At 39.9% G+C, this 25,389-nt stretch overlaps 2 protein-coding genes across 8 annotated transcripts in view; one reads left to right on the top strand and one right to left on the bottom strand.

The window, feature by feature from the left end:
- The window catches only part of USP8 (ubiquitin specific peptidase 8), a 33,175-nt gene extending 29,045 nt beyond the window's left edge, over positions 1–4,130 (bottom strand). The window contains exons 1-2 of one of the 2 annotated variants that reach the window (XM_026677068.2): positions 4,005–4,130; positions 1,211–1,358 (exon numbers count right to left, since the gene is read on the bottom strand). The gene's annotated coding sequence lies outside the window, so the exon portion shown is untranslated. The remainder of the gene's footprint in view (positions 1–1,210; positions 1,359–4,004) is intronic. The other variant, XM_087972646.1, reaches the window with a different exon arrangement.
- On the top strand, positions 3,385–24,790 carry GABPB1 (GA binding protein transcription factor subunit beta 1). 6 transcript variants are annotated; one of them, XM_026677070.2, is made up of 10 exons: positions 3,751–3,931; positions 9,149–9,187; positions 9,306–9,413; positions 11,336–11,503; positions 12,751–12,945; positions 14,045–14,156; positions 15,735–15,848; positions 18,431–18,616; positions 19,364–19,479; positions 21,586–22,403. In XM_026677070.2, the coding sequence occupies exons 2-10, from the start codon at positions 9,185–9,187 to the stop codon at positions 21,736–21,738; spliced, it is 1,155 nt and encodes a 384-aa protein (XP_026532855.1). In that variant the 5' UTR covers positions 3,751–3,931; positions 9,149–9,184; the 3' UTR covers positions 21,739–22,403. The 6 variants fall into 6 exon arrangements, with proteins under 6 accessions (XP_087828773.1, XP_026532856.1, XP_026532855.1 ...); XM_026677073.2 differs by lacking the exon at positions 3,751–3,931 and adding an exon at positions 3,995–4,036; XM_087972647.1 differs by lacking the exons at positions 3,751–3,931; positions 9,149–9,187 and adding an exon at positions 3,385–3,503.
- Positions 24,791–25,389: the final 599 nt, after the last annotated feature.

Below are 25,389 nucleotides of genomic sequence, written 5' to 3'. Positions count from 1 at the left end.
ATCTGTAAACATTTGAGAATATGGTTTTTATTAAAGACAGAAAATAATAAACAATGCATGGTAGATTCTAAGGTGGGAAAGGATTATTATTCAAAGTTATTCTGCAGTGGCATACACTGTGTAGATCCTATTTATTATAATTACTGGTAGCACTTATATTTCATCTTTTCTCCAGGAACTTGAAGTAACAGTAGTGGCAAATCAGTCCCAGGATTCTGACTTCCAGCTTGCTAATAGAACTGTTTTGAGTTCAAATGACTTTTTGATATCGCACCATGTTAATTTACACATTCTATGTTCCATCCAAATGCATCAGCCTAACAATCAACTTTTCAGAAATCAGATTTAACAATTTCAAACTTCCCATAAAAATGTTTTCTTGAAAGTTTTTATCATTTATCTCACCTTTTTTTCTGTTAAAACTTGCAAATTTATTATAGCAGGATAGTCTCAAATGGACCATTGGGACAATGTCCCAAATGTAAATTGAATTCTCTTTTTTTTTTACCACATGAGCATATAATTTTAATAATTCTCATCTGTACAGCTTGCTTTTCAGATTTTTTCGCCACTGAAAATGTAAATGGATTCATAAACTTCATTTCTCTGTTCTTTTATCTAAGTTCTGCTAACAAAAATATTTTAGTTACACAAATAACAAAACAATATACTGTGCTATATTCACAATGGATTCTGGAGCATATTAGAAAATTGTACTGAATTTCACGATATCTGTCTGGAAACTGAATATTAAATGAGCATGGGCCATGTAGCACAATCTTCCTAAACTCACAATTTACAATAGATAGCTTAAACCAAAAAAAAAAAAAAAAACTATTTTTGAATGGCTGAGGTACTACTTGATTTTAACTCAACCAAAATATGGCATGACTTGAACCAAACAATTCATGCAATACAGTATAAAACTATCAGTCAGTGAAGAAGCATGATTGTAACTGAGTAGAACATGTAATTTAACTTACTGATGCTTCACGTACATCTGCCAATAAAGACTGAATATTAATTGTGTTTAACAAAGACGCAACACAGTATACTGTTTCATATGTTGTTTAACCAGAATCTCTTTATCTACTGATAGGACTTAAATGAAGTCCAGGTTACATTACAAATCACAGAAATTCTGTATATAATCCAGTATGTCAACACTAGGTTGTTTTCCTATATCAAGTAATGGGATATATTTTCTTACTTGAGTATCTTCATGGTAAGTTAGCCACTGTTCTGTCTACTAATTGGATGGCCTTTAGAATTTATCCCAAATAATCCATCAGTAAATACAGGATCCTGTTATGTAAAGACATGAAAACATCCTTTCATCTTCAAATTGTTTCAGTTGCCTGAAACAAAAAACAAAGACTAGTTAGCATTATAGTATCTGATACATATGGAACAATTTCCTAGGTCAGTGGTGGCTAATCTTTTTGGGCTCCTGTGCCAAAAACTGTGTGCATGCTGGTGCCTGCGCGCCAGCACCCAGAAGGCAATACGCATGCCCTCGCCCCCTGCATATGCACGCGCAATTCCCCCTCCCCCCGCCACCCCATTACCTGCACTGCACCTCCCAGCTAATTTTCAACTTGTTTGAGGCCTTTTTTGGCCTCCCAGAGGCTTGAGGGAAGCCTCTGCAGCCTTTGCAGTCCGAAAAATGGGGCCATTTAGTCACATCCTGTATTTCCGGAAATACAGGAAGTGACGATACAGGCCTATCAGCTGTGAGGCGCACACATGCACAGTGAGGTAAGTTTGCCTGGGGCTCGCGTGCCCACACAAATGGCTCTGTAAGTTAAATTACATGTGCCATAGGTTCGCCATCAGTCCTAGGTTATATATAATAATGCACATTACGATGTAGCTATAATAATAATGTGCTTTCAAGTCAGCATTGGCTCCTGGTGACTAGAAAATGAAGCTAAACTGCTGAGGCTTTGGAGTTCAAGCAGAGAACATCGGCCACACAACCAAAAAAATCTCTGGATAGCGGATATTGCAATACAGCCCAAAAGAAAGACTGGAGAAAATAAGTATATAGAAGTAAAATAAACCTGGCAAAAGAAGAGAATACCAAGAGTAATAGGAGCCTTGAATGCAATCTCAAAACCATTTGAACAACCACTGCATTGACAAAATCACCACTGGGTCAATTGGAAAAGGCAGTTTTAGTTGGAATATTTTACATCCTGCAATGTTTAATATTAAAAATACATCTGGCTTCTTGGGAAAGACTCGATATGTGGACAAAAAACAACAACGGCAAATCCAGTCTAAACATCTGGCCACCTATGCAATCAATTGCAAAAGGCAGCTTTGCTTGGAATAGTTTACATCCTGCAATGTTTAATATTAAACAATATCTGGATTCTTTGGAAAGACTCGATATTTGGACAAAAAAAATCAAATCCAAACTAAACATCTGGCCAGCTATGCAATGAACCATATTACCAGGGTCATCGCTAGGGATTATAAAAGCAGAGCTCCAAAAGCCTGGACACCTCTGTACAGGCAGTCCTCGACTTACAATAGTTCGCTTAGCGACCATTTAAAGTTACAATGGCACTGAAAAAAGTGACTTGGGACCATTTTCATACTTGTGATCCTTGCAGCATCGCCATGGTCATGTGATTTACATTCAAGATGCTTGACAACTAATTCACGTTTATGACGGTTTTAAGATCCTGGGGTGATGTGATCTCCTTTTGCGACCTTCTGACAAAGGCAATGGGAGCCAGCCAGATTCACTTAACAACCATGTTCCTAATAATTTAACCACTGCAGCAATTCACTTAAACAACTATGGCAAGAAAAAATGTAAAATGGGGCAAAACTTTACAGACTTCTCACTCAGCAACATAAATTTGGGGCTCCATTGTGGTCGTTAAGCCGAGGACTAACGGTTTGCACCCTTTCTTAGCTCCAATCTCTGCCTTTTTCTTGCACAATCAAGGTGCATTAAGCTGGTAGTTTAGGCTGCCATCTGGAAGCCTCAGATCGCAACCCAAAACAATGGACAGAGATCACAGAGGGTTAAAAAGCTCCTTGCAATTTTAAGGACTTTGTCAGGGTTTATTTCTTTGCAGTCTGGAATTTTTTTTTTTAAAAAAAGTCAAAGGCAAGGCTAATTTGCACCTGGTGGACGTGCGTCCAGGAGTTTGAAAGGGCGTAGCAAGATTTAAATCCTGCATGTCACCCTTTCATTCCCCCACTGGAGCCCACCCACCCCGCAAACGGGACGGGGAAGGGTGTGTGTGTGTGTGTCACACTCCTTTGCACTCCTGCCTGAAGACGAAGCGCCTCACACCACTTCAGACCCCAGGCGCCTCTCGCGGGCCCCACAACGCGCAGGCGCGCCGGCGGCTCCCCTCCACCTTTCGAGCGGGAAAGGGGAGAAAAAAACAAAAACGTCTCGGCAGAACATGGCGGCTCCCTCTTTCGCCTTGGCTCTCCCCCTTCTCCCGGGCTCCGCGCCTGCGCAGTCGGACTCTCAGGTAGCCGTATCCCTCCGCCGAGCCTCCTTCCTTCTCCCCCCCCCCAACCATTCCCCCCCCTTTTTGTTAGCGCCCGTTGGGGTGGGGGGGCGACCCGATAATCCCCGTGCCCCCATGAGGGGAGCAGCGCCCCGAGAGGACCGCGGCGGAGCAGGAGCAGAAGCCGCCGCCGCCGCTGCTTCAGTGCCTGGGCGCCGCTGCTGCTGCTCCTCCTCCCCCCGCCGCCGCTCTTCCCCTGCAGGCCTCTCCTCCTCCTTCCTTCCTCGCCTCAGCGCTCGCAAGCAGCGCGGCCGCCCGTGTCCCTCCGCCGCGCGCCGAGCGGGGGACTTTTTCGCGGGGCTTTTCGGGCGCCCTATGAGAAGCGGCGGCGGGCTCCGGGCGGCCTTGCTCGTCGTTCGGTCGGTCGGCGGCCGGGCGCGGGCGACACGGTAAGGGGGAGGGCCCCTTCCTCCTTCTCCTTCTTCCTTTTCCTCTCCCACCCCACCCCTCCCTCCCCCTCACCTCCCATGGCCGGGCCGGCCAAGCTTTTCCAGGTCAGTCTGCGCCTTTTTTGTATAGAGGGGGCCCTTGTTACCGGATGTGGAAGTTGATCTCTTCTTCGCTGGTAAAAAATAATTCCACTTCCCCCGGAACCCGGCGCTTACCGCGGCTCCCTCCGCTCCTTCCCAGCCAGGATTTCCTGTCGGGGGGAAAAAGCGGGGACGGGAGAGGCCTTCCGGGGATCTGGCGCTCGGGGGCCGCCGCTTGGCGAAAGACAGGCGGGGTCGGGTGTCGGGGGGGCGGGCAGGCCGGGCAGGCCGCGCTCCGGGCGGGAAGGAGCCCGGAGTGGGGGAGGGGCTGACGACCCCTGTCCTGGATCCCCCAACAGGCGTTCACACGTGCCCTCCCTCCGACGCGGGTCGGGCCCGTCTCTTTCTCTCCCCCCCCACCCGCCTACACTCCGTTCCGCCCCGCCAACCCTGCGATCCCGGCCGCCCCCTTCTCTTCTCCCCCCCCCTTCCTCGGGTGGCGGGGGTTGATCGTCTCCAAAATTAGGCTTTAAAATCTGGAGGGGTGGTTGGGGTTTAATCCGTGGGGGAGGCTTGGGAAGAAGGTGGGTCTGCGGGTTTGCCCGGAATAAACCCCTCGGAGTTGGGTCTCCTGGGATGGGGCTTGAGCCACGTCTAGATGGCCTCTGCTTGCCTGTTCCTTCTTGGGGAGGGAGGGAAGGAGGAATGGATGGTGGCTGCTCCCAAGTTTGGTTAGTGCGAGCTGCAAGAACCACTGGCCTCTTTGCAGCCGCCTTCGGAATCCTCCCCTTCCAGGAAGCCCAAGGAACCGATTCCCACAAGACACGTGTTTCGGCTGCTCTATAAATTCCTCTTCCCCCCTTCTTGTCACCGGCCTCTAACTCAGAACTTCCTCTACGGGATCTCTTCTTCTTCCCCCCTCTGTAATTAAGAGATCCATTCTCTCTTCTTCCTGAAAGAATTGGCCTGTTGAATCGAGCCCTGGCTTGTTGACCTGTGGTTTATGGATCACAGTTCCTCAGCTAAGCACAGTTGCCTTTTCCTTTACTTCACTTTAAATTTAATTTAAATCTGATCAGAGCCCCGGAAAGTAATTCAAGGGTCGAACAGTCTGATCTATCTTTTTTTTGGAACCCATGCTTAATGGTAAATGCTGTGCTTTTGAAATGGAATGCCAGTCCCATTTCTTTTACATATTCTGAATAGAAGTTGTCATTTCTGGAATTCCCAAATTTGTACTTTATGTGATACTCAGGGTTGTGCAAGTCCCATTTAAGTTTATTATTATTGCATCAAATTAGCTTGGGTATACAGCTCAAACCTTTGATGAGTTCCTTGAATAGCAATGTTTAGATACTTCCTGTAGCCTCATTGTTTTTACAATAAAGCTATTCCTCTGATAAAAAATTGAGACTAGTTTTTCAGCCGTCTGCAAATTGAATTTAAGAGATATTTTTATTTCCATGTATAGAGATAGGCGTTTTGAATTGTTTCTAAGAAGATGCATATATAAAATTACACTTCTTCAGATTTCCCCCCAATTCATGATTTACTCAAAGATGATCTCATGTATTCACTTTCAAGAGGCTCTTAAAACACTGAAATTTAGCCCATATTTATTCAAAGTAAACCCAGTTGAAATCGGTGAAGTTGGCTCCTCAGTATGAATGCAGTTCAAAACGTTAACAAGCAAACAGCTCTGGATTGATTAACATTACTGCAAAAATATAATATTACTAAGAGTACTTAATAGTTACTCAGTAATTAATCTAAGTAAAATTTGACAATACTTTGATGACATTTTTCTCCATAAGTTACTAATTTTGTGATGACATATCCTTGTCCATCCATTTACTGTGTGTTTTGATTTAATAAAATGTCATTCTCCCACATCTTTCCACTTGTGAGTGCAGTATGCCACTGGGTTATGGTTGGCTGGTCTGGTTGATTTCCCTTCCCTGCCTGCCTGACCTGGCCTCCCTCCAGCTGGTCATAAACGTTTTTGAGACTTAGCTGGCACCCTGCTCATTCCTTTTTCTTCTTCTTTTTTCTGCATTTGCTCATGGGCTGTTACTCAAAACCACCCCTTATCCTAGCCAGAAAACAGGAAAGAACAGTAAGGCACCCCTTCATTTCAATAGGTGCAGTGTAACCATAGGAGACAGGAGAAGGGATGAATCCAACCAAAGGAAAACTTCCTGCTCTGCAGCTTCAGAGGAAATGCTGCAGAATTGCAGCGTTCCCGCCCCCCCTTGAAACGGGAGTTGAGCCAATTCATCTCTGAAGTCAGTTGGCTCAGTTTGTGAAACCTGCCAGAATAACCAGTGTGTCATGGGGACATGCTGACATCAGTGGAGGGTATACTTACAGAATCTATAGTACTTTGCATTTTATTAGAATTCCAAGATCCAACAAGATAGGCATTTAAAATATAATGTACATCGTCCTTCCACATGAAAAATGATTAGCACTTTAATTTGAGTGCCTCCAGGCAAAAAGCTGAGGATGTTATATAAAGTTATATTAAAAACAACATGGTGGGATGGGAAAAGTCATTGCAATTCTGAAGTAGTTAAGAGGAAGAAATCCTGGCATATCTATTCAAATATCGAAGATACAAATATATACCCAGCATTGCTATACCACCATTTTATATATTCCTGCACTAGGAGAGGCTTGGAATTCCATTGCTAGCCATTTTCTCCAGCGTGTCAAAAGGAGAATATAACAGAGAAACTAGTATTACAAAATCGCTTAGCAATTAAGTCTAAAAATTACATTGATAAATCCATGGTCAATATTGACTTCATTCCCACATAACTCTTTCAAAACCATGCACATTTGAGCAAGCCATAATTCATGAACAGCAGTGAGTTAATGTTAGGTCTATAGCCACTTACAAAGTTACTTTCAAATAATGCTTGATTATAAACCTTGATTTGGAAGAAGCAGCCAATTTGGATTTAACAAAAGACCAAAAATCTTCCTTTATGGTCCCCAAATAGAAAAGTAGACTTGAAAATTTTTAAGATTTGGATAGTAAGTAGTTCATTGTTGGCTCAGTACCTGTGTTTTTAAAAGTTATTAACTTAAATTTAGGCTGCACTGCTGAGACAAACAAAAAATAAATAGCGCACCTGTTCTATACTGATTTCTGACATGTTCCAAGTACAGTATTAAGAATGAATAGTTTCGTGAATTCCAGTATTGAGATAATGAGATACAGACTGCAGGAAATATGACTTCAGCAACAGAGTGGTCAATGTCTGGAATACTCTACCTGACTCTGGTTTCTTCCCCAAAGCCCAAAAACTTTAACTTTAGACTGTCTACTATTGACCTCACCCCTTTCCTAAGAGGTCTGTAGGGGCGTGCATAAGTGCACCAACGTGCCTACCGTCCCTGTCCTATTGTTTCTTTTTATTTTTCTTATCTGTATCCATTTCATGTATTCATAACTATGTTTATACTTATACCTGTTATAATTGCTTGACAAAATAAATAAATAAAAATATATGATCCTTGTTTACCGACTGCTATGTACTGCCATGGATATTGGTTGAAGTTCCCATTTCCGTTCATATTCTTGCCAGATTCTCTCAGACACCAGAAAGGGCTACAAAATAAACAAGTTAATAAATAAACAAAAGATATATAAATACATTCTAAATCAAGCAATTATCACGAGTAAAAAAATCTTTACAATTGGTTGCTATGGTGTTAATACTGCATTGCTCTAACAGTTTGGCAAAGTAATTCTCTTCTAAGTGCCCCCTCCCGTTACTTTTTATAGCCTTCAGGGAAACCTAATTTTAATAAATGAGAAAATTAGCTATTAATCACTTTAGGAAGAGGAACTAGGGCCAAAGTGGATTTTGAACATAGGAAATATTTGCCGCTTGTTCTTTGGAATTTAGCATACCTTTGGAGTAAGAGAGATGAATATTCAAATGGCCATAATAAACATTTAAGAATTTCTTCTCGTAAATAAGCATGCCAGTATTCCCAAGTTTTTACAACTGGTACCTGACTTATTACAAACCAGCGCAAATAAAAATATTTTGGATTCCTGAAAGCTGTCAAGGGCAATATGCAAAGGAATGACAGTATTCCCCATTGTTACATGTTGCTCCTTTCCAGATATGCTATTTAGCCATGAATTTACAAGATGAAGCACAGTGGTTGCTGGATTTGAACTAGAACAGAAGGCCTCTGAAGATAGAGGGATATGTTTACTAACAACAACAATCACAGCATTCAAGAGCATTCTAGAGCTCTGAATCTGAGCAGAAACAATTGGAATTTCTAAATGCTAATGCCACTAAAACTTTCATTCAGAGCTTCACTGTAGCTCAATAAAAGCTTAGACTTAGGAATGCAAACATTTAACTAATTGCTTGTCCAGCATTTATGTAGCTGAAGCCCACATTTAGTGGGGCTTAGTCCTAAATATGTTTACATTGGCATCCTAACAAGTAAGCTAGTTTTTCATTTTCTCCATGTGCTTTTGTAAATGGTACTTGTTGCTGGAAGTAAGCACATGGAACACCCAGTTTAACTGGTTTTGCTCTCAGAAAGTCAATTCCTGATTGAGTAGATGGCAACCCAACGTTCCATTGGTCATGCAGAAATTTTGCCCTGGCTACAAATCTAAGCTGATCAAAGAAGTGACAAGAATAGAAAGAAAGCTCTACAAATAAGCAGTTTCGATTCAAACCTGATTAAATCTATTTTATAATCACATATGATAAAGGGCTACAGACATAAATGTATCTTAAACGTTACAAAGATACATTTCTAAAAATCAAGAGATTTAAATAATCAAATGGCCGTTTTGGTACAATGGTTAACTACCACTACCAGGCTAGAAACCTAAAACTGAACAAAAACAGTCAGCAACCATTCTCCTTTACTGCAAAGCATTCAAATAGTGAAGGTGCTGTAGTTACTATGATTAAGGTGCTGGTTTTCACTAGTGTTGTGTTGTTGCACCACAAAACTATCCAGTTATCTGTCTCCTATCAAGAGCTGGACATCGTAGTAAATTGTTAGGTCAATATAAATTAAGGAGTCGGCATGAAAAGTTTTAAAACAAGCAAAACTAGAGAAAATGTTACCAAGTTATTTGTTTTATAGGACTTCTCCGGGCAAGATTGCTGGCACGCTTTGACTATGGTATGTTCTGTTTCATGTAGAAGTTCCAGTTTATTAAAAGCTAGAAGGACGGTAGTATTTGCTGCTTTTATAAATTATTTACATTCAACAATTGTTTTAAATCTCAAATATTTTTTAGATGTCCTTGGTAGATTTGGGAAAGAAGCTTTTAGAAGCTGCTCGAGCCGGCCAAGATGATGAAGTTCGCATTTTGATGGCCAATGGAGCACCTTTTACTACAGATTGGGTAAAAACACCATTTTAAAAACAATCCACTTACCTGGATTTTCACATGTTTGGTGGTTTGTGTTTGCAGTGTTTATTTTGTTGGCTCTTTTCATGTCAAGGAAACTACACAGAGGTATGCATGTTGTCCTTAGGAAGCACATGTGATTCAAGGGAATTTTCATCTTTTCCTTCAGAAAATGGTTTAAATTTGAATGTTTAATAATAGGTATGAGGTACAGTGGACGAATTACGAGGTGAATAGGTGCTGATTAATCTGGACTTTTTAGATTATGTGAAATGTTTTAAGTTTATCAATGTAGGTGATAATTTAAAAAAATGAAATTCTGGTTCTGATTTCTGTCTTTCATTACTATTACTTTGTATATAGTTTTTGTTTTAGTTTGACCCTCAACAACTGCTTGGACAGATCCATGCTGTTTTCTTGGTAACATTTTTTAGAAGTGGCTTACCATTTTTTTCTTGCTAAGATGTCAGATCAAAATCACCTGGTGGTTTGTGCCTAGAGGACTAGACCATGATTTCCTGGTTTCTAACTTGCTGCTATTACACCAGTATGCCAAACTGGCTTTCCTTTATAACATATTAATATAAAAACACAGTGTGGTGGCAGAGTGATTCAAATGCAATCTAACTGCCAGGAGTTTGATCCTGGTTGACTCAGCCTTCCATCCTTTCCGAGGTCGGTAAAATGAGGACCCAGGTTATTGGGGGCAAGATGCTGACTCTGTAAACCACTTAGAGCTGTCCAGCACTGTGGAACGGTATATAAATCTAAGTGCTATTGCTATAAAAATATTACCCTGTTATCATTTTTACAACATAACAGTAAAGTGAATTAGTTTGCTATTTATCGGTAGAGGCTTGCCAAAGTTCATGGTTCTTAGCCAGCAGGCTATACCATCTCACCTTCCTTCCCCCTTCAACTCTTTTCAGATTTGAATAACGTGATCATGGAGATACAAAATGCAGCCAGAGTGTCTTGGGTCAAATAAGTGCTTCTTGCTTTCATTAATTGTTCATCCAGATTAAGTTGGTGCCCAATAAGTTTATTTATTATTGAAATATTGATGATGTTCCACTTTTCAGTTGATAGTTTTTTTCTTAGATTGGTCATGTGTGGAAATATTGGTCATGGGCTGTGATAACAAGAAGGCAGATTTACTGTTCATATACAAAGTTGCTGGAACGTATTATCCAATTGCCCTCATTATTTAGTTTTTGCTAAAAAAAAAAAAAGCTTAGTATTAAGTAGCAACTTCTGACATATTCTTCCCAAACTTCAAACCTTGGCTTAGAACTGGGATTTTAGAGTCCAGCCTTTTCGAGGTGGGGATAACTACTCATAACAACTCAATAAGTACTTTTTCTGGTTCTGTTTCCTATTTTGGGGAATCAGGTCCAATAGGACAACCCCCCCCCTCCCAAAAGGACAAGGTAGAATGCAGCAGCTCATCACGTTTTTTCAAAATATTGCCTTCTGGTTTTCATGAGCATGAAAAAATTGCTGGGCTAGAATGTAAGACCATCATAATCACTGTGAGATTTTAGCCATCATCAAATCATGATGATTGCATTGCTTGCCTGATGACTGCAACACTATGTTTAATTAAAAGAAAATGCAACTTTCCTTTAGAACTGGATATTTGTGAGATTGAGCAAAGCATTATTGTAAAGAAGAGCGAGCAGCTCCTGTCTAATTTAGGATGAAAGGAAAGATTATAGGAGAGGATTATAGGATTATGTAGAGCAAAGATTAGTTACTTCAAAGCAAAAAGTTAGGAAAATAATAAAGATTAAAAACATCCCAATACCCAAGAATTTCCATTTTTTTAAAAAAATAATAGTACCCCCAAAATGCATGTGGTATTTTTAATGTTGTTAAATAAGAGGATAATTATGTGCAAATATCTTCTGCTGCAGCTGGGAACGTCTCCACTTCATCTAGCAGCACAATATGGCCACTATTCAACGACCGAAGTGCTACTGCGAGCAGGAGTAAGTCGAGATGCAAGGACCAAAGTGGATAGGACACCACTTCACATGGCAGCTTCAGAAGGCCATGCAAGCATTGTAGAAGTTTTGCTTAAGGTAAAAAGATTTTGTTATTACTTATACTAGAGTTGAAATAGGACATACCAGTACTCATTGTTAATTGGTTCTGAGAGGCACGATCAGTAGCAAACAATTTTTTCCCATATGAAACGATGTAGTGAGTCACATGTCAGGTTTCTAAGTGATGAAATCCATTTTAAAAGAAAAGAGCAAAGTTCATCTTCCAAGACAATTTCTTTTATTTAGGAAAACATCAAATCGTCAAAGTCCGTGGTAATTCCAGATCGAACACAACCCGGAATTACCCCATAATATTAGAAGTTAGAAACAATCCCCAAAAGCCACATTCTCCAATAAAAGTAATTCAACGTTGCTTGATGTCATAAATCTCCACCTCAAGGGGCCTGAGCAGGGACAGGTCGTTTCCCATGGGAAGAAGAATCACCTAGCCTAAACAACTCTATCTCCACTCCTCCCCCACTTAAGAATGTGGCAAGCCTGAAACCCTTCCCCCCATGACTGCCAAAGAGAAAGTAAGAAAAAGAATATATACTAAGCCTAACTAAAATGGCTACACATATGACAATTTCGGGCTTGACAGGCTGCCCACCCTCATTTGAAAAGAAACCCCTGCAATGACATAAAATACACAGAGATTGAAATTAGGTTAAAGACAATCATACAATGAGCATTTTAACCTCCTTTGCATCCTCCTCACTGAAGACTTGAACCAGATCACGGTACTGGATTGGGATTTGGGGAATCCCTGGGTGTTGATCAGCCAATGATACTGTTTTATCCTCCTGACTTCCCGACACTGATAAGTTCTAGTTGGGGCATTGAGTACCGGGACAAAATTTTTGCGTCAAAATGAAAATTATAGATTTTCCTTTATTTCATCAGGCTAAAAATAGCACATGCTTTCTTATCGACATTATTTTTAGATGAAGAGATTCATTTTTGAAGGGAACAAATGACTGAAGCTATGCTGAGGGAGGCACACAAATCATCGCAGACCAGATTTTAATCTTCTGCTGTTTACTTTCCAAGATTAGCTGTTTTGAAAATGTGTCTGCCCAACAGTTCAAGGCAATAATAAATAAATTAATTACATTAATTATCTTCAGTATATTAACTTGGAAGAAGAAAACGGACAGCATAAACAAAGTTTAAAAGGAAGGGCACCGTTTTAAATATATATACTTGAAGTAATGCCGACTCTAAAATTAACTTTGGCTGCCTCTTTCCATTTGAAAAGAAATTTAATTGAATATGTTTTGTAGCATGGTGCAGATGTAAATGCAAAGGACATGCTGAAAATGACTGCTCTGCATTGGGCCACAGAGCACAATCATCAAGAAGTAGTGGAACTCTTAATAAAGTACGGAGCAGATGTCCATACCCAAAGTAAATTTTGCAAGACTGCGTTAGACATTGCCATAGACAATGGATATGAAGACTTGGCAGAAATTCTACAGGTAACTCAAAACTCACTATTTGTTAGGCTTTTCCAGAAATTTGCAGCTTAATCTCTAGGCCATAGTTCCCCAATGTTTTCCACTTTGCGGACTGACAGGGTGTGGCAGCAACATGATGGTTTGTGCAGGCGGCCGGCAAGTGCGCACGCAGCTCCATTTGCACAAGTAGCTTGCATGCATGCCTGTTGTTTGCTCGAATGGAGCATGCGTGCATGTGCTCACCCACTGCTCACACAAGTGAGGGTACATGATGCACAGGGGTGGGATTCAAATTTTTTAACAAGCGGTTCTTTGGCCATGGCTTAGTTCCAACTCAAAATCACTCATATCGAGGCACGCATCTCCTCACCTGGCCTCTCATGATTGTGGGGATGCTGCAACAGTCGTAAGTGTGAAAAATGGTCATAAGTCACTTTTTTCAGTGCCATTGTAACTTGGAATGGTCACTCCACACAAGCAAAGTGCCAGCAAAGGAGGGGAAAAAAACTCCAGGGAAGTTCTTGAGACAGGAAATCTAGTCCTGCCAAGAATGTAATAAGGGTTAACGGAGAGGCAGTTTCTCTAAGCAACACCAGAATGTTTCCTTCCTGCCTTCCTTACAGGATTAGGCCAGTAATTTCTTCTAACAACCGGTTCTCCGAACTGCTTAGAATGTTAACAACCGGTTCCAGTGAATAGATGCGAACCTGTAGAATCCCACCCCTGATGATGCACACTGGTTGGTTTTTTCCATGGCCCAGTTGCAAACCCCCCAGGTTGGGGACCCCTGCTTTAGGCTGTTGTGTTATGTATACAAAACCCTGCCCCTCCATCCTTGTTTCTTATATCATCATCCTATATTCCCTCTTCCTCTGTGTCTTGAAACTGATGCATTTATTCTGAATACTTTTCTGCCAGATATTTTTCCATGTTGAATATATATTAGTGAATAACAGTACACTGTGCATGAGCTATAGGTTACATTAAGCTGTTGACTGCTATTCTGTCTGAGATTTAATGTGTAATTTATGAACATCTGCTATGTACTATATTCATCCTAAAATACATTCCCCACCCCCAATAAGTGTAAAACAAAACACTGTTGTTGTTTTGGTCACAGATCGCCATGCAGAACCAAATCAACACGAATCCAGAGAGCCCGGATACAGTGACGATTCACGCAGCAACACCACAGTTCATCATTGGACCTGGTGGTGTTGTGAATCTAACAGGTGGAGTATTCTCTGCAATTAGTATCGCGTATGGCAGATACTCACTGTGACTGAGGATTGCAAATTGCTTGCTCACTCTATTAAATTGGGAATAAGGTCGTGCTTTCTTTATTCGCATCAGAAGCACTTTCAAGTTACAGATGTACAACATTCAATGCTGAGCAAGTAAAATAAATATAAAATAGGTCATAGAAATTTATATCATGCATAGAAAGTATGTAAAAGAAGATAGAAGATAGAATTCTTTATTGGCCAAGTGTGATTGGACACACAAGGAATTTGTCTTGGTGCATGTGCTCTCAGTGTACATAAAAGAAAAGATACATTCGTCAAGAGTCATGAATCATAAGGTACAACGCTTAATAATAGTCATAGGGTATAATAAGCAATCAAATTATTCTAGGAAACAGTCAATATAAATCGTAAGGATACAAGCAACAAAGTTATAGTCATACAGTCACAAGTGGGAGGGGATGGGTGATAAGGAGTGATGAGAAGGTTAATAGTAATAGTAGTGCAGACTTAGTAAATAGTTGAACAGTGTTGAGGGAATTATTTGTTTAGCAGAGTGATGGTGTTCAGGGAAAAATAGTCCTTGTGTCTAGTTGTTCTGGTGTGCAGTGGTCTATAGAGCCGTTTTGAGAGTAGGAGTTGCAACAGTTTATGTCCGGGATGTGAGGGGTCTGTAAGTATTTTCACAACCCTCTTGCAGTATACATGAGTATATAATATATATGTGCAAAGTACATACGATTAAATTTAAATGACATTTGTCCAGCATTGGGCCACATCGATAGCATTTTATCTCACCAGTGTTAGGATGTCCTCCGTACATGTTGAAAGTGATCATGTGCACCTTCCCATATGTGAGATGGATTGTTCTCCATATTCACATACAGTTGTCTTTTATAGGGAATCCCCATTTTCTTAGATTGATCTTCCTACTCCATTAGCAATTTCCATACAAGCCACAGTTGTTCTTGATCAGGCAGCAGACAAGTTGTTTGGTTGTGTCCAGTTGCCTGGTAGCTCCTTGTGCTCCTAGATCAGGGGTGTCAAACTGGCGGCGTCATGGCGGCGTCATGTGATGTATCGTGACTTTCCCCCCTTCGCTAAACCGGGCATGGGTGCGGCCAGCATGTGACACATCCGGGCCGCGGCCCGTGAGTTGGACACCCCTGTCCTAGATTGTGCTAAAAACGTATCAGATATGTCCTTTCTTTTGCTACTGTTGTCATCTTCTGGATTGTTCACGTGGGCTCAAATGGCATGGGATGAGTTTAACATTGTCTAAAGTTTGGTTTGGGCCCACCGTTCGATGTCAAAGCACTTTCCCTATTTGTTTGTTTCTGTGGAATTCTGCTGGTGCCACTCACTTCAGTTTATTTCACTTGAGACTACTTTTGCCTCCTGAAGAAGAATAAATTTGTGCTTGCTTCTGAGCTGAATGAGGTCTGTTTGAACAAGAGTTTTAAGGATTATATCATTCTGATTTTGGGGGGAAAATTATTTCAAATGTAATGGGCGAATAGATTTATGTGACCTTCTGATGTGATTTTATGGGTTGTGTGTTTATAGATGACAGTGGAGTGTCTGCTGTCCAGTTTGGCAATTCCTCAACTTCAGTTCTGGCAACTCTGGCTGCCTTAGCAGAAGCCTCAGCTCCACTGTCCAACTCATCAGAAACTCCAGGTGAGGAAAAATAAAATAAATCCAAAAAATAAGGTTTTGTAGTAAAAAAAACAACCCTAAGGTTTGGTTTACAGTCCAGTTTTCAGCATTGATGTAATATCATATTTCATTGGAAATTTGTTTTTTTAAGCTGGGTGTTGTTTTTTTCTCTTGTGGCATACTTGCAATAAAAACAGACTTAAGTCATCGAATTTCTTTAGCCCAAGAACAAAAGGGATAAAATTTAATGAAAAAGAAGGCATTTTTTTATTTCCGAGAAAAAACATTAGTGGATTATGAGTCAGGTTCATTTTAAGACAAGTAAGCCTTGTTGTGACTTCTGAATTTGCTTCCTTAGCCAGTGTTGCCTCCTTCTGCAGTCTAATCTGTAGAAGGAAGATCAGACTTCTACGCAGAGCAAGAAAGCCAACTGCCTTGGCTTGGATCCCTATTTTCTATAAAGAAATATATCAATTGACTACTCTCTTTCTCTGGAAGGTTTGGGAGAGGGAGAAAGCATTGACAGTAAATATTTAGTACCAAATTGTTTTGTTTTGAAAAGAAGGTCTTAGATATCTCTCTATCATTTGAGATTGACCCCTTGGGTTAAAAAGGAGAAAACCTGAATCATGTTTTGCCTGCAAATTTTTGTGACGTGTTGATTGCAGCATTTATGGAGGATTGTTTCATCTGTGTAAAAGATCACAGTGCCATGTGGAGAGCTTTTCCTCCCGAAAAATATTCCTGACCTTAATTTATTGAAAGCTTTTGTATCGCCTGCTCCTGAGTAGCTGACATAAGATCAATAAATACGAGACAGTCTCTGCCCGCAGGCTTAGAAAGATGAGAAAAACAAATCCATATACAGAATGATTGACTAGAATGGAAATACTCCAGGCAGGTAAAGGAACTGATTCTTTAACACAGCCTGTTGTGTTTCCTGCATGTCCCTTTTTTGCAGCCTGTTGCAAAATGCTGCCAGGTGACTGTTGAGGAAAGGAGAAGGCAGACGGAGCTAATGAACAATCCTGCAAACCCATAATTCCCTCTAGTAAATCACAGTGCAAGTGGGAATACGTCTTTATGATCATTTGCTTTCCAGATTTTGGTAGAAGGGACTAATTGGCTCTGTTGGCTGTGTTAGCACAAAGAAGTAATGATGATCTCAGAAGTTCTGGGAGCCAGCCATAGCAAGCACATTTATATGTCTCTCTGCTATGGCATAAGTTTGTTTTTCATAAAATCCCGAGTTTTACCATTATTCTTTCAGTAATGGCAGAAATATGCCGCAAGCAAGAATTGCAGACCACGATTGAGTAATAACATCACTGTAAATAAGGAAGCAATCATGGCAAAGATGAAAGCGCTCAAATTTTATGTGATGCCTGACATTTCTGTCATAAATCATACACCATAGCTTTTGAAAAAAAGCTTTTTTTATTGTCCATTTGATTGTTGATAAACTTCAAAGGCTTGCTCTTAATATACTATTGTACGCATGTAGATGTAGCTCTTGAAACTGATACTGGTAGGGATATACTTTATATTTTAGGTTCCTTGCATTAAAACCTAAGAGGAACAGAAAAAATGAACTCAACAAATTAGAACATAAATTCCCAGAGCCTAGGGGAAAATTCATAATGAGTGTTCACATGGTATCTGAAAGTCAAATAACATCATTTGTTTTTTTTTCTGTTAAAACTCTTTGTGAATTTGTGCAACTTGTATTTTACTTGTAAAGATGTTGTTGAATTAAAAGACTTAATTTCTGGAACTTCTAGGTACCTCATTTCCAATATTCGGGGTGAGGAATGTTGTATAAGTAATAAAAAAAGGAAACACTTAGATATAAGATTGAAATAAGGATGGTGCGATTGCTTGGGCTACTTCTACAAAGCAGTAAACTCACAACATTTTGCAGAAGCACAAAATAATTTAGCAGAGAAAAGGTGGGGAAAAGATTATCCCCAAAATCTAGTGAGGATGAGTAGGCTTGGTTGCATAGAAGAGGGACCAGCTGATGGGGGGAAAATGCAATAGAATGGAGCCTCTTATAAAAGATACTTATACTGACTCCACTGGAATAGTAAACAAGAGCAGTCCATACTGCCATGTTTTCATGAGGTCCTACCTCTACATTTTTTTTTAAAAAAAAGCAAGCTTGCTTATATACGTGTCAACTCATAAAACATTTTGTATACACGTTTTATAGTTGACAACAGAAAGAAGGAGGGGGAGTTTCAAAAAGCAGGCAGCAGTGTGGAATCGAAAGTACATTCCATTCATATTTTCTTCAAAGACTGATTAGATGACTGAAGCTTCTGCCATGCAAAAATCTAATTGGAGAGCATGATTGATGATTCTTGGCTATGGACATTTTTTGTTGGATGATACACCCAGAGGGGTGGGGGGGAAAGCAGGATCAAGGGTGACAGTGAATTACACACCTCAGAGTTGGCTACGCCCAGGTAAATGCCGGATGTAGAATGTTACCTTCAAATAAATCTTTTTTAGTTTTGGGAGTGTGGCTCGAGGCTCATGATTTAATTGGAGTAACTGCCGGAATCCTGACAATACGTTTCATTTATTCATTTGTTTGAAAGTTGTGGCTACAGAAGAAGTGGTGACTGCCGAATCTGTGGATGGTGCAATTCAACAAGTCGTTAGTTCTGGAGGCCAGCAGGTTATCACCATAGTAACAGACGGGATACAGCTTGGAAATCTTCATTCCATTCCCACCAGTGGAATGGGTCAACCCATTATAGTGACCATGCCAGATGGGCAGCAAGGTAAGTAGAAACCAGGAACAGAACTTTTAAGACCTTTTTTTTTAAAAAAATGAAAAACATATATTTAAATTTAATTATTTTATATCCTGCCTTTATTATTTTTATTGACAACTCAAGGTGGCCAATGTACTGAATTCTTCTTCCTCGTCCTATTTTGTTGGTTAAATTCAAGTTAATATCATGAAAGCCCTTCAGAGAAAACCGATAATGAAGAATAGGATTGGGTGTAATGTGAAGCACTGTGGAGGACACTTATGAATGGGGCGAAAGAATTCCACATTTTACAGTCTCATTTCTGCCCATGGAATCACGACACAACAAAACTAGTTATAAGGGCTGTGCACAGCTTAAGCGTTATTCCAAAGAATTGCTTCACGATTTCCTGAATCATATCGCTTCTGCTGTTCATTAAAGCAGCCAGGTCTTTTAATGGTTTTGTTCTACCTTTATTATTTAAAAAAAAGATAACTCAAGGTGATGAATATATCTAATGCTCCTTCCTCCTCTGAGATAGAGTGACTAGCCCTAAATTACCCACCTGGAGCCTGCGAAAAGATAATGAACTGATTCATTACAAGAGGCTAGGCGTTGTCTTTAGCAAGAGAGTTAGGCTAGATACACAAGTTCTCTTCCAACTCATATATTCAATAAACAATCTGTAATAAATCTATCTCCTTCTATCCCAGGATCCAAATGCAACCACTGTTAACATCTGTAGTTTTTGATCCAAACTTATTTCAATTCCAGTACTTACAGTACCAGCCACAGACATTGCAGAAGAAACAGTAATCAGCGAAGAGCCTCCAATGAAGAGACCATGTATCGAGATCATTGAAAATCGGGTGGAATCGGCAGAAATAGAAGTAAGGAATCTGTTAGCTGAGACGTTTTATTCTGATTTTCTAAACGAATGTTTTTGTTGAGCTGTTTTATATTTTTATTTTTTCTAAAGCAAATGTTTCTCTACTTTCTTTAAGTACGTTAAAGGTCAGAACAAGGATTCTGGCTTTTAATAAAGGGTATCTTTTTTGTTTATGGTACGAAGAGGGGAAAGAATACGCTTTGACTGAATTCATCTTTTTAAACTAATTTTCTTTTTAAATACAAGGTTTTGCTTTTTGTTATAATTGTTTAGTGACCCTTTTCACATTAGAAACGGCACTGAAAAAAGTGACTTATGACCATTTTTCACACTTATGACGGTTGCAGCATCCCCATGGCCAAGTGATCAAAGTTCAGGAGTTTGGCAACTGACTCACATTTATGACGATTGCAGGGTCATGTGATCCCCATTTGCAACCTTCTGACAAGCAAAGTCAATGGGGAAGCCAGGTTCACTTAACAACTGTGTTATTAATTTAACTACTGTAGTAGTTAACACTTAACATTTCTCCTCTTAAAAATGAGTTTAGATGAAACACCTAAATTCTTCTGAGTATTTAGGATCATACATTAAATTCCAGTTAAACTAATTTATTGTTCTTGCCTGTACACAATAATCTAATGAACTAATGGTTGGCACTAAATTGGCGCTAGACAGGGGTGGGATTCTACCCGTTTGGATCAGTTTGGGCAAACTGGATGTTAAAAGGTGCAGCTGGTTCGCCGAACTGGTATTTCAAATGACCGTCTGGCCCCTCCTCTCCCTGGGGTCTCCACGCGGCCCATTTTTGATGGGGGTAAGTGCATGGAGGCTCTGGGAGGGGGAAAAACAGGCCTTCTGGAAGTCCGGAAGTCCAGGCCTGTTTCCAGTTTCCAGAAGGCCTCCAGAGGTGAAAACGGCCTCCCCCGGGCCATTTTGAATCCCACCCCTTGCGCTAGATAATTGCTAACTGAATTCAAGACAGGTTGGACTTAGACCTTTTGTGACAACATAACAACTCCAGGCTAATTCCCCTTTTGACTCTAACGCCAGGCTCTGCCTGTTCTTCTTTTACATTGTATTAGTGCAGTTTGGCTGGGATAATGTGAAAATAAGTATGAAAGAATTTGAAATAAGGGGGCTGGGGAAAAAAAAAACACCTTGCTAAGAATGATAACATGATACTTAGGTAGATGGAATTCCTGTTAAACTCAGTTAGGCTTGGAACATGGTTAATAAGAGAAGGAGAAAGTAGAGAGAAGGGGAAGGGAAAGAGATTGAGTTTTTGCCTCCTTATTCCATTGCAGTAAAGCCATGGACAATTCTTTTAGTAGTACCTGATGATTACAATGGAAGGACTGACATTCATTGGTTAGTGAAAGCGTGGAGGTTTAAAAAAAAGCTTTTGCTGTGTAAAGGTCAGAACAAAGTGATTCTGAGACAATTTTTTAAATAAAGCAGGTATGCTGCTTTTTACATCAGTTTGTTTAAAATGGTTCAGAAGAGGGGGAAAAAATCACTTGCTTTGAACTGAATTTGTCTTTTTTTTTAAACTACAAAGTTGTTCTGCTTCATCAAATAAAAACACTAGATGGTTTTGCTTTTTTTTTTTTAAAGATCAAGTTCCAGTAGCATCCTTTGAAAAGGATGGTCCCACAGCAATGATATATTCTATGAGTAATCTCTTTCCTCTCAGAAGTTTTACTGATATATTATTCCAAGGAGCAGAATGTATATACATGATTCATTTTCCCTTACTAGGCTTGAAGTTTAACATTTACCTCGCTCTCCAGTTCTTTAAAAGCTGCTTATTTCTTTGTAATTGGCCAAATGGAATCTACATTTCAAAGTCAAAATAACATATGTAATTATTTCTTCCCAGAATATAAAACAGCTTTAGAACAGTTTTAATGTTGACACTGTTTTTGTACAGAGTATTTTTTTTAAGACTTGGTTTCTAAAGTCACAACTCAAAAGAGCCTCTAATTTGGTCTCTTCCAGAATTCTTGCAGCTGATTTCTTTTTGAAATGAAAAATGACAAAACAGTCCATTCCCTTTGAGGGGACACCCCGTTAACACGATGCTTGTTTTGATTGACTTTCATAGGAAAGAGAAACATTACAAAAACAGATGGACGAGGCTAACCGAGAAGCCCAGAAGTATCGCCAGCAGCTTTTGAAGAAAGAACAAGAAGCAGAAGCTTGTCGGCAGAAGTTGGAGGCGATGAGCCGCCTCCAGACTAGCAAAGAAGCTGTTTGAGTGAATGAAGTGAGCATTCTTAGTATATATACAAGATAAGAAAACCGCAGTACAATCTGGCTCTGCATAACACATTACTGTGGGTGCAGAACTGAGATTCTTTGTCAAAGAAGACGCTACTGGACTTAAGCCATGAGCTCTGGTGATTTTCTTGTATCATAAAAACAGAAAAGAAAAACCAACCTCAGAATTTAGACATTTTTGTGCAAACTATTTAAAAAAAAAAAAAGAAATACTGTAAATAGTTGTTTTTTTTTACAGTTCCAAAATTAGTTGTTTAATCTTTTTGGAAGGAAATCCACAAACCTGCAATGCCAATGTTTTTGTGACATTTTTTTTTTCTTTTTGATTTTACTATGAATCTTCTGAGATACAGAACAGTTTTAAGGAGGATAACTGTTGATTTAAACTGCGCTGTGTTAAATGAATTATGTGACAGAACCGAGCTTGAAAGTTATGAATTAGATCTCTTGACTAAATTTCATTTCCTGATTATTATTGTTATCCTTTGTACAGCTTTAAGGAGTTGGCCAAGGCCTCCGAACAATACCCCCTCCCCTTTTTTTAGGGAAGAAAAAGTGTAATTTTTTATATTTAATTCCTGATATATTCAAGTAGATTGACATGTATATGAAGCTGATATTTTTAAAAATTTTCAGTTTGTACATATGCTGCATGTTTTTTTTTTATGATTTCTATATACATCTTCCATAAGTATTTTTCAGGAAAGAGGATGGAAAATTATGATAAAAAAAAAAAAACAAAACCTCTAGGTCGGGAGCGGGTAACCATGGCAACTTTACGCCCCGTGGACTGCAACTCCCAGGATTCCTGAGCCAGGCTTAGGAATTCTGGGAGTTGAAGTCCACAAGTCGTAAAGTTGCTATAATTGCCCAGCCCTGCTCTAGGTCATGAGGGTAGGTGGTGGATGAAGAAGCCAGTGAATAACCGTGGGTCGATCTTTTTTCTTTTATATTGGGAGCCACATTTCTTAGAGGGATGTAACTTGGGAGAAAAAAATAAAACAAAAACCAGTATTCATGTAATATATTAACTATATGAAAATATTACCCTTAGTGCAGCCAATCATATTTTCAGGGTGACCAGCCAAGCCGGGCTGGGATAATTCTGCAGATGGAGAAAAAATTTCAAGTCCTTTCCCCCAAAACTCTTAAGCTTAACCTCTCCCCCTACTATGTTGCCACCTGCTGGACAGGTTGTTAACGCTCACCTCACAGCACCCCTCCGTTTCCCCCCCAAATGCAAATTCCAGATGCTGCAAGGATAATAGGCTGATATCTGGAACTGGAGCTCAGGATGTCCTTCAAGAAATGTGTTGGTAAATGGCACACAAGTGTCCCGTCTCTCACAACACCTTTAATCTGACTAGCCACCTGACAGCAGGTACCGATGACCCGGCCTCCTAAAACAGTTCACAACACATGCCCCACAAAGGCTTTATCACCTGCTAGAGATTGTCAAAAAAATAATAATTAAATAAATAAAAAGGAAGTGAAAGGAGTTAATTTGAAGACAGAGGTCTGGAAATGGCATCTCAGCACCCTTCTCCAAGGGGACATCCCTCAAAAGCGCTGAAGGTCATGAGGTTGGAGAGAGGAAATTGGGCAATCAGCTTTTTAAGTGACTGCTCACCCTCCTCTCCATGATTGTGGCTGCTGTATACCGATAGCCTAAAACGTAAGAAAGTTCGAGACAGTTACTGGGTTCATCTCTGTCACAACGTTCCTACTTCGTCTGCAAAAGGAACAGGGGTAACTGAAAAGTCTGAAGTCCTCGCGTGTGTTTTATCTAGAAGCCACCTAAAGCAAAATCCACATTTTCTCTGCTGTGCCGCCATCCCTGGGACCTCTGCTCTCCCTTCTTCCAACAAAACTTAGAGAGGAAATGCTCCTTTTTCATATTTGTGCCCATCGTCTCAATCTTAACAGTATCACATAGGTGCATGTAATTGTCACTTGTTTTATCTGCACAACAACATTTTAAGATTGTCCTAAATCATGACTTGACCTCTAGGGGCAGATTTGTGTGGCAGTTGGGTTGTTGCCTTCTGTTATCTTGGGACAGCACTGATTATGTTTTAGTTTGCGTGGTCTTCAGGGAGACAATTGTTAGCATTTCTGGTGAATGGTGTTTTAAATTTTTCAGTTTTTACCTGTCTTTCCTCTCTCCTCCCACGCCATCCAGGTTTATTGGTATTCAGCGCGCACATTTGCTAACCAGTATGATCAGCGGTTATATCTGCTGGAGATTGATGTAGAGTTCGAAGTCTGCCAGGGTTGAACTACATTCAGTTGGGAAGGAGTGGTTTAGGTCTGCAAAGTATTGTGATAATACACCAAGGAGTTCGGAAGGCAACCCTAAGTACCATTACAGATGAAAAGTTTACTGTTAAAAGAAATAAGGGTGTTTTAGACCTTAAACTTTAATATATCCTCAAAATAATAGGTAAGTAAGCACTTAGTTCCCTGCTGGACTTCAGGCCAGAACAAATGTTATGGGACCTATTAAAGGTTTCACAGCTGAGTCTTGCTCTGCCGATGGAAAGGAATGAAAGGTAGATAATAATTTTAGATGGGATTTGAATACAAGGAGAAAAGAGATGGCTCTCCTCCCCCTAATCCTGTCTTGTGTGAGCTTTGCAAATGTAAGGGAATATTTATAAAAAAATATTTCCTTCTTTGTCAGTCACAGTTGTTGTAGTTGACTGTATCTTTCCTGCTGCAAATGTTGACCTATAGAGAGCCAAGAACACTCAGGCTTTCGTTGGCTTTCGGATAATTCACAGACCATACTGCCTTAAAGATTACCAAGTGCTACAAACGCTTTTATCCTTTGTTCAGAGTACCGTGCAGCTCCTTTATTTCCATGTATACCTTGTATTTTTGATTTGTGCTTTGCTGTGTTTATCTTTCAGTGCTTTTATGAAACGTATGAACTTTATAAATCATCTAGATTACCTATACAGAAGAATTGCCCTTAAAACCTGTCTTTGGCCTACCTTTTCTATTTACAATTAAATATCTTTTCCACAGATGCGGGGTTGATTCACTTATTTTGCAAAACGTTATCCACCCGGGTGGTTTCTTCTATAACACGAATTGTTATGAAAGGTAGCTGCTTGGATTTTTAAGAACTAGAGACACGTAGTGAAATACATGGGCTGGGAGATAGCTGCATCAGAACAGCTATTAGAACAGTTTATAGTCTACATTGGAGATTTCCACTCTAGTCGTCGAAGGGCAAAATGATTCTTCCAATAAGGCGTCATCTTTTGCTATTTTTTTTTTTGCTATTTTATAACTTCAGCATTATTTTAAAGTAAAAAAATAAGTTGCTGAATTTAGCACGGAGACTCAAAAAATGTGAGAAGTTTGGGAATAGATTGAAAAGGCTCATGTTCCAGTTTCTTACAACTTTAGTCCATCCAAACCTGTGGACTTCAACAGAAGGTTTTGTTGATTGTAACAATAGTTATGGGGCTGCAAGCCCATCACTTACCTGAATAATAGCCCTAACAAAAATGCCCAAAATGAAAGAAAAAACAAGGACAAATAGGCTGAAAAACAGCTTCTATCCCAGGGCAGTAACTCTATTGAATTTTACTGTATAGCACACTGAAGATGGTATTTA

This window comes from Notechis scutatus, chromosome 11, assembly GCF_049901735.1.
Source record: "Notechis scutatus isolate UNSWTSFEM ecotype Mainland chromosome 11, rNotScu1.2, whole genome shotgun sequence".
In the NCBI taxonomy this organism is placed as follows: Eukaryota; Metazoa; Chordata; class Lepidosauria; order Squamata; family Elapidae; genus Notechis; species Notechis scutatus.
This window is presented reverse-complemented; position numbering and strand designations above follow the sequence as displayed.

Bases quoted from the DNA above. Each gene is read 5' to 3' on its own strand.
- GABPB1 (XM_087972647.1), top strand. From the start codon at position 3,432: ATGGCGGCTCCCTCTTTCGCCTTGGCTCTCCCCCTTCTCCCGGGCTCC. The intron at 3,504-9,305 runs GTAGCCGTATCC...AATATTTTTTAG, and splicing joins CTGCGCAGTCGGACTCTCAG to ATGTCCTTGGTAGATTTGGG. The intron at 19,480-21,585 runs GTAAGGAATCTG...TGACTTTCATAG, and splicing joins TGGAATCGGCAGAAATAGAA to GAAAGAGAAACATTACAAAA.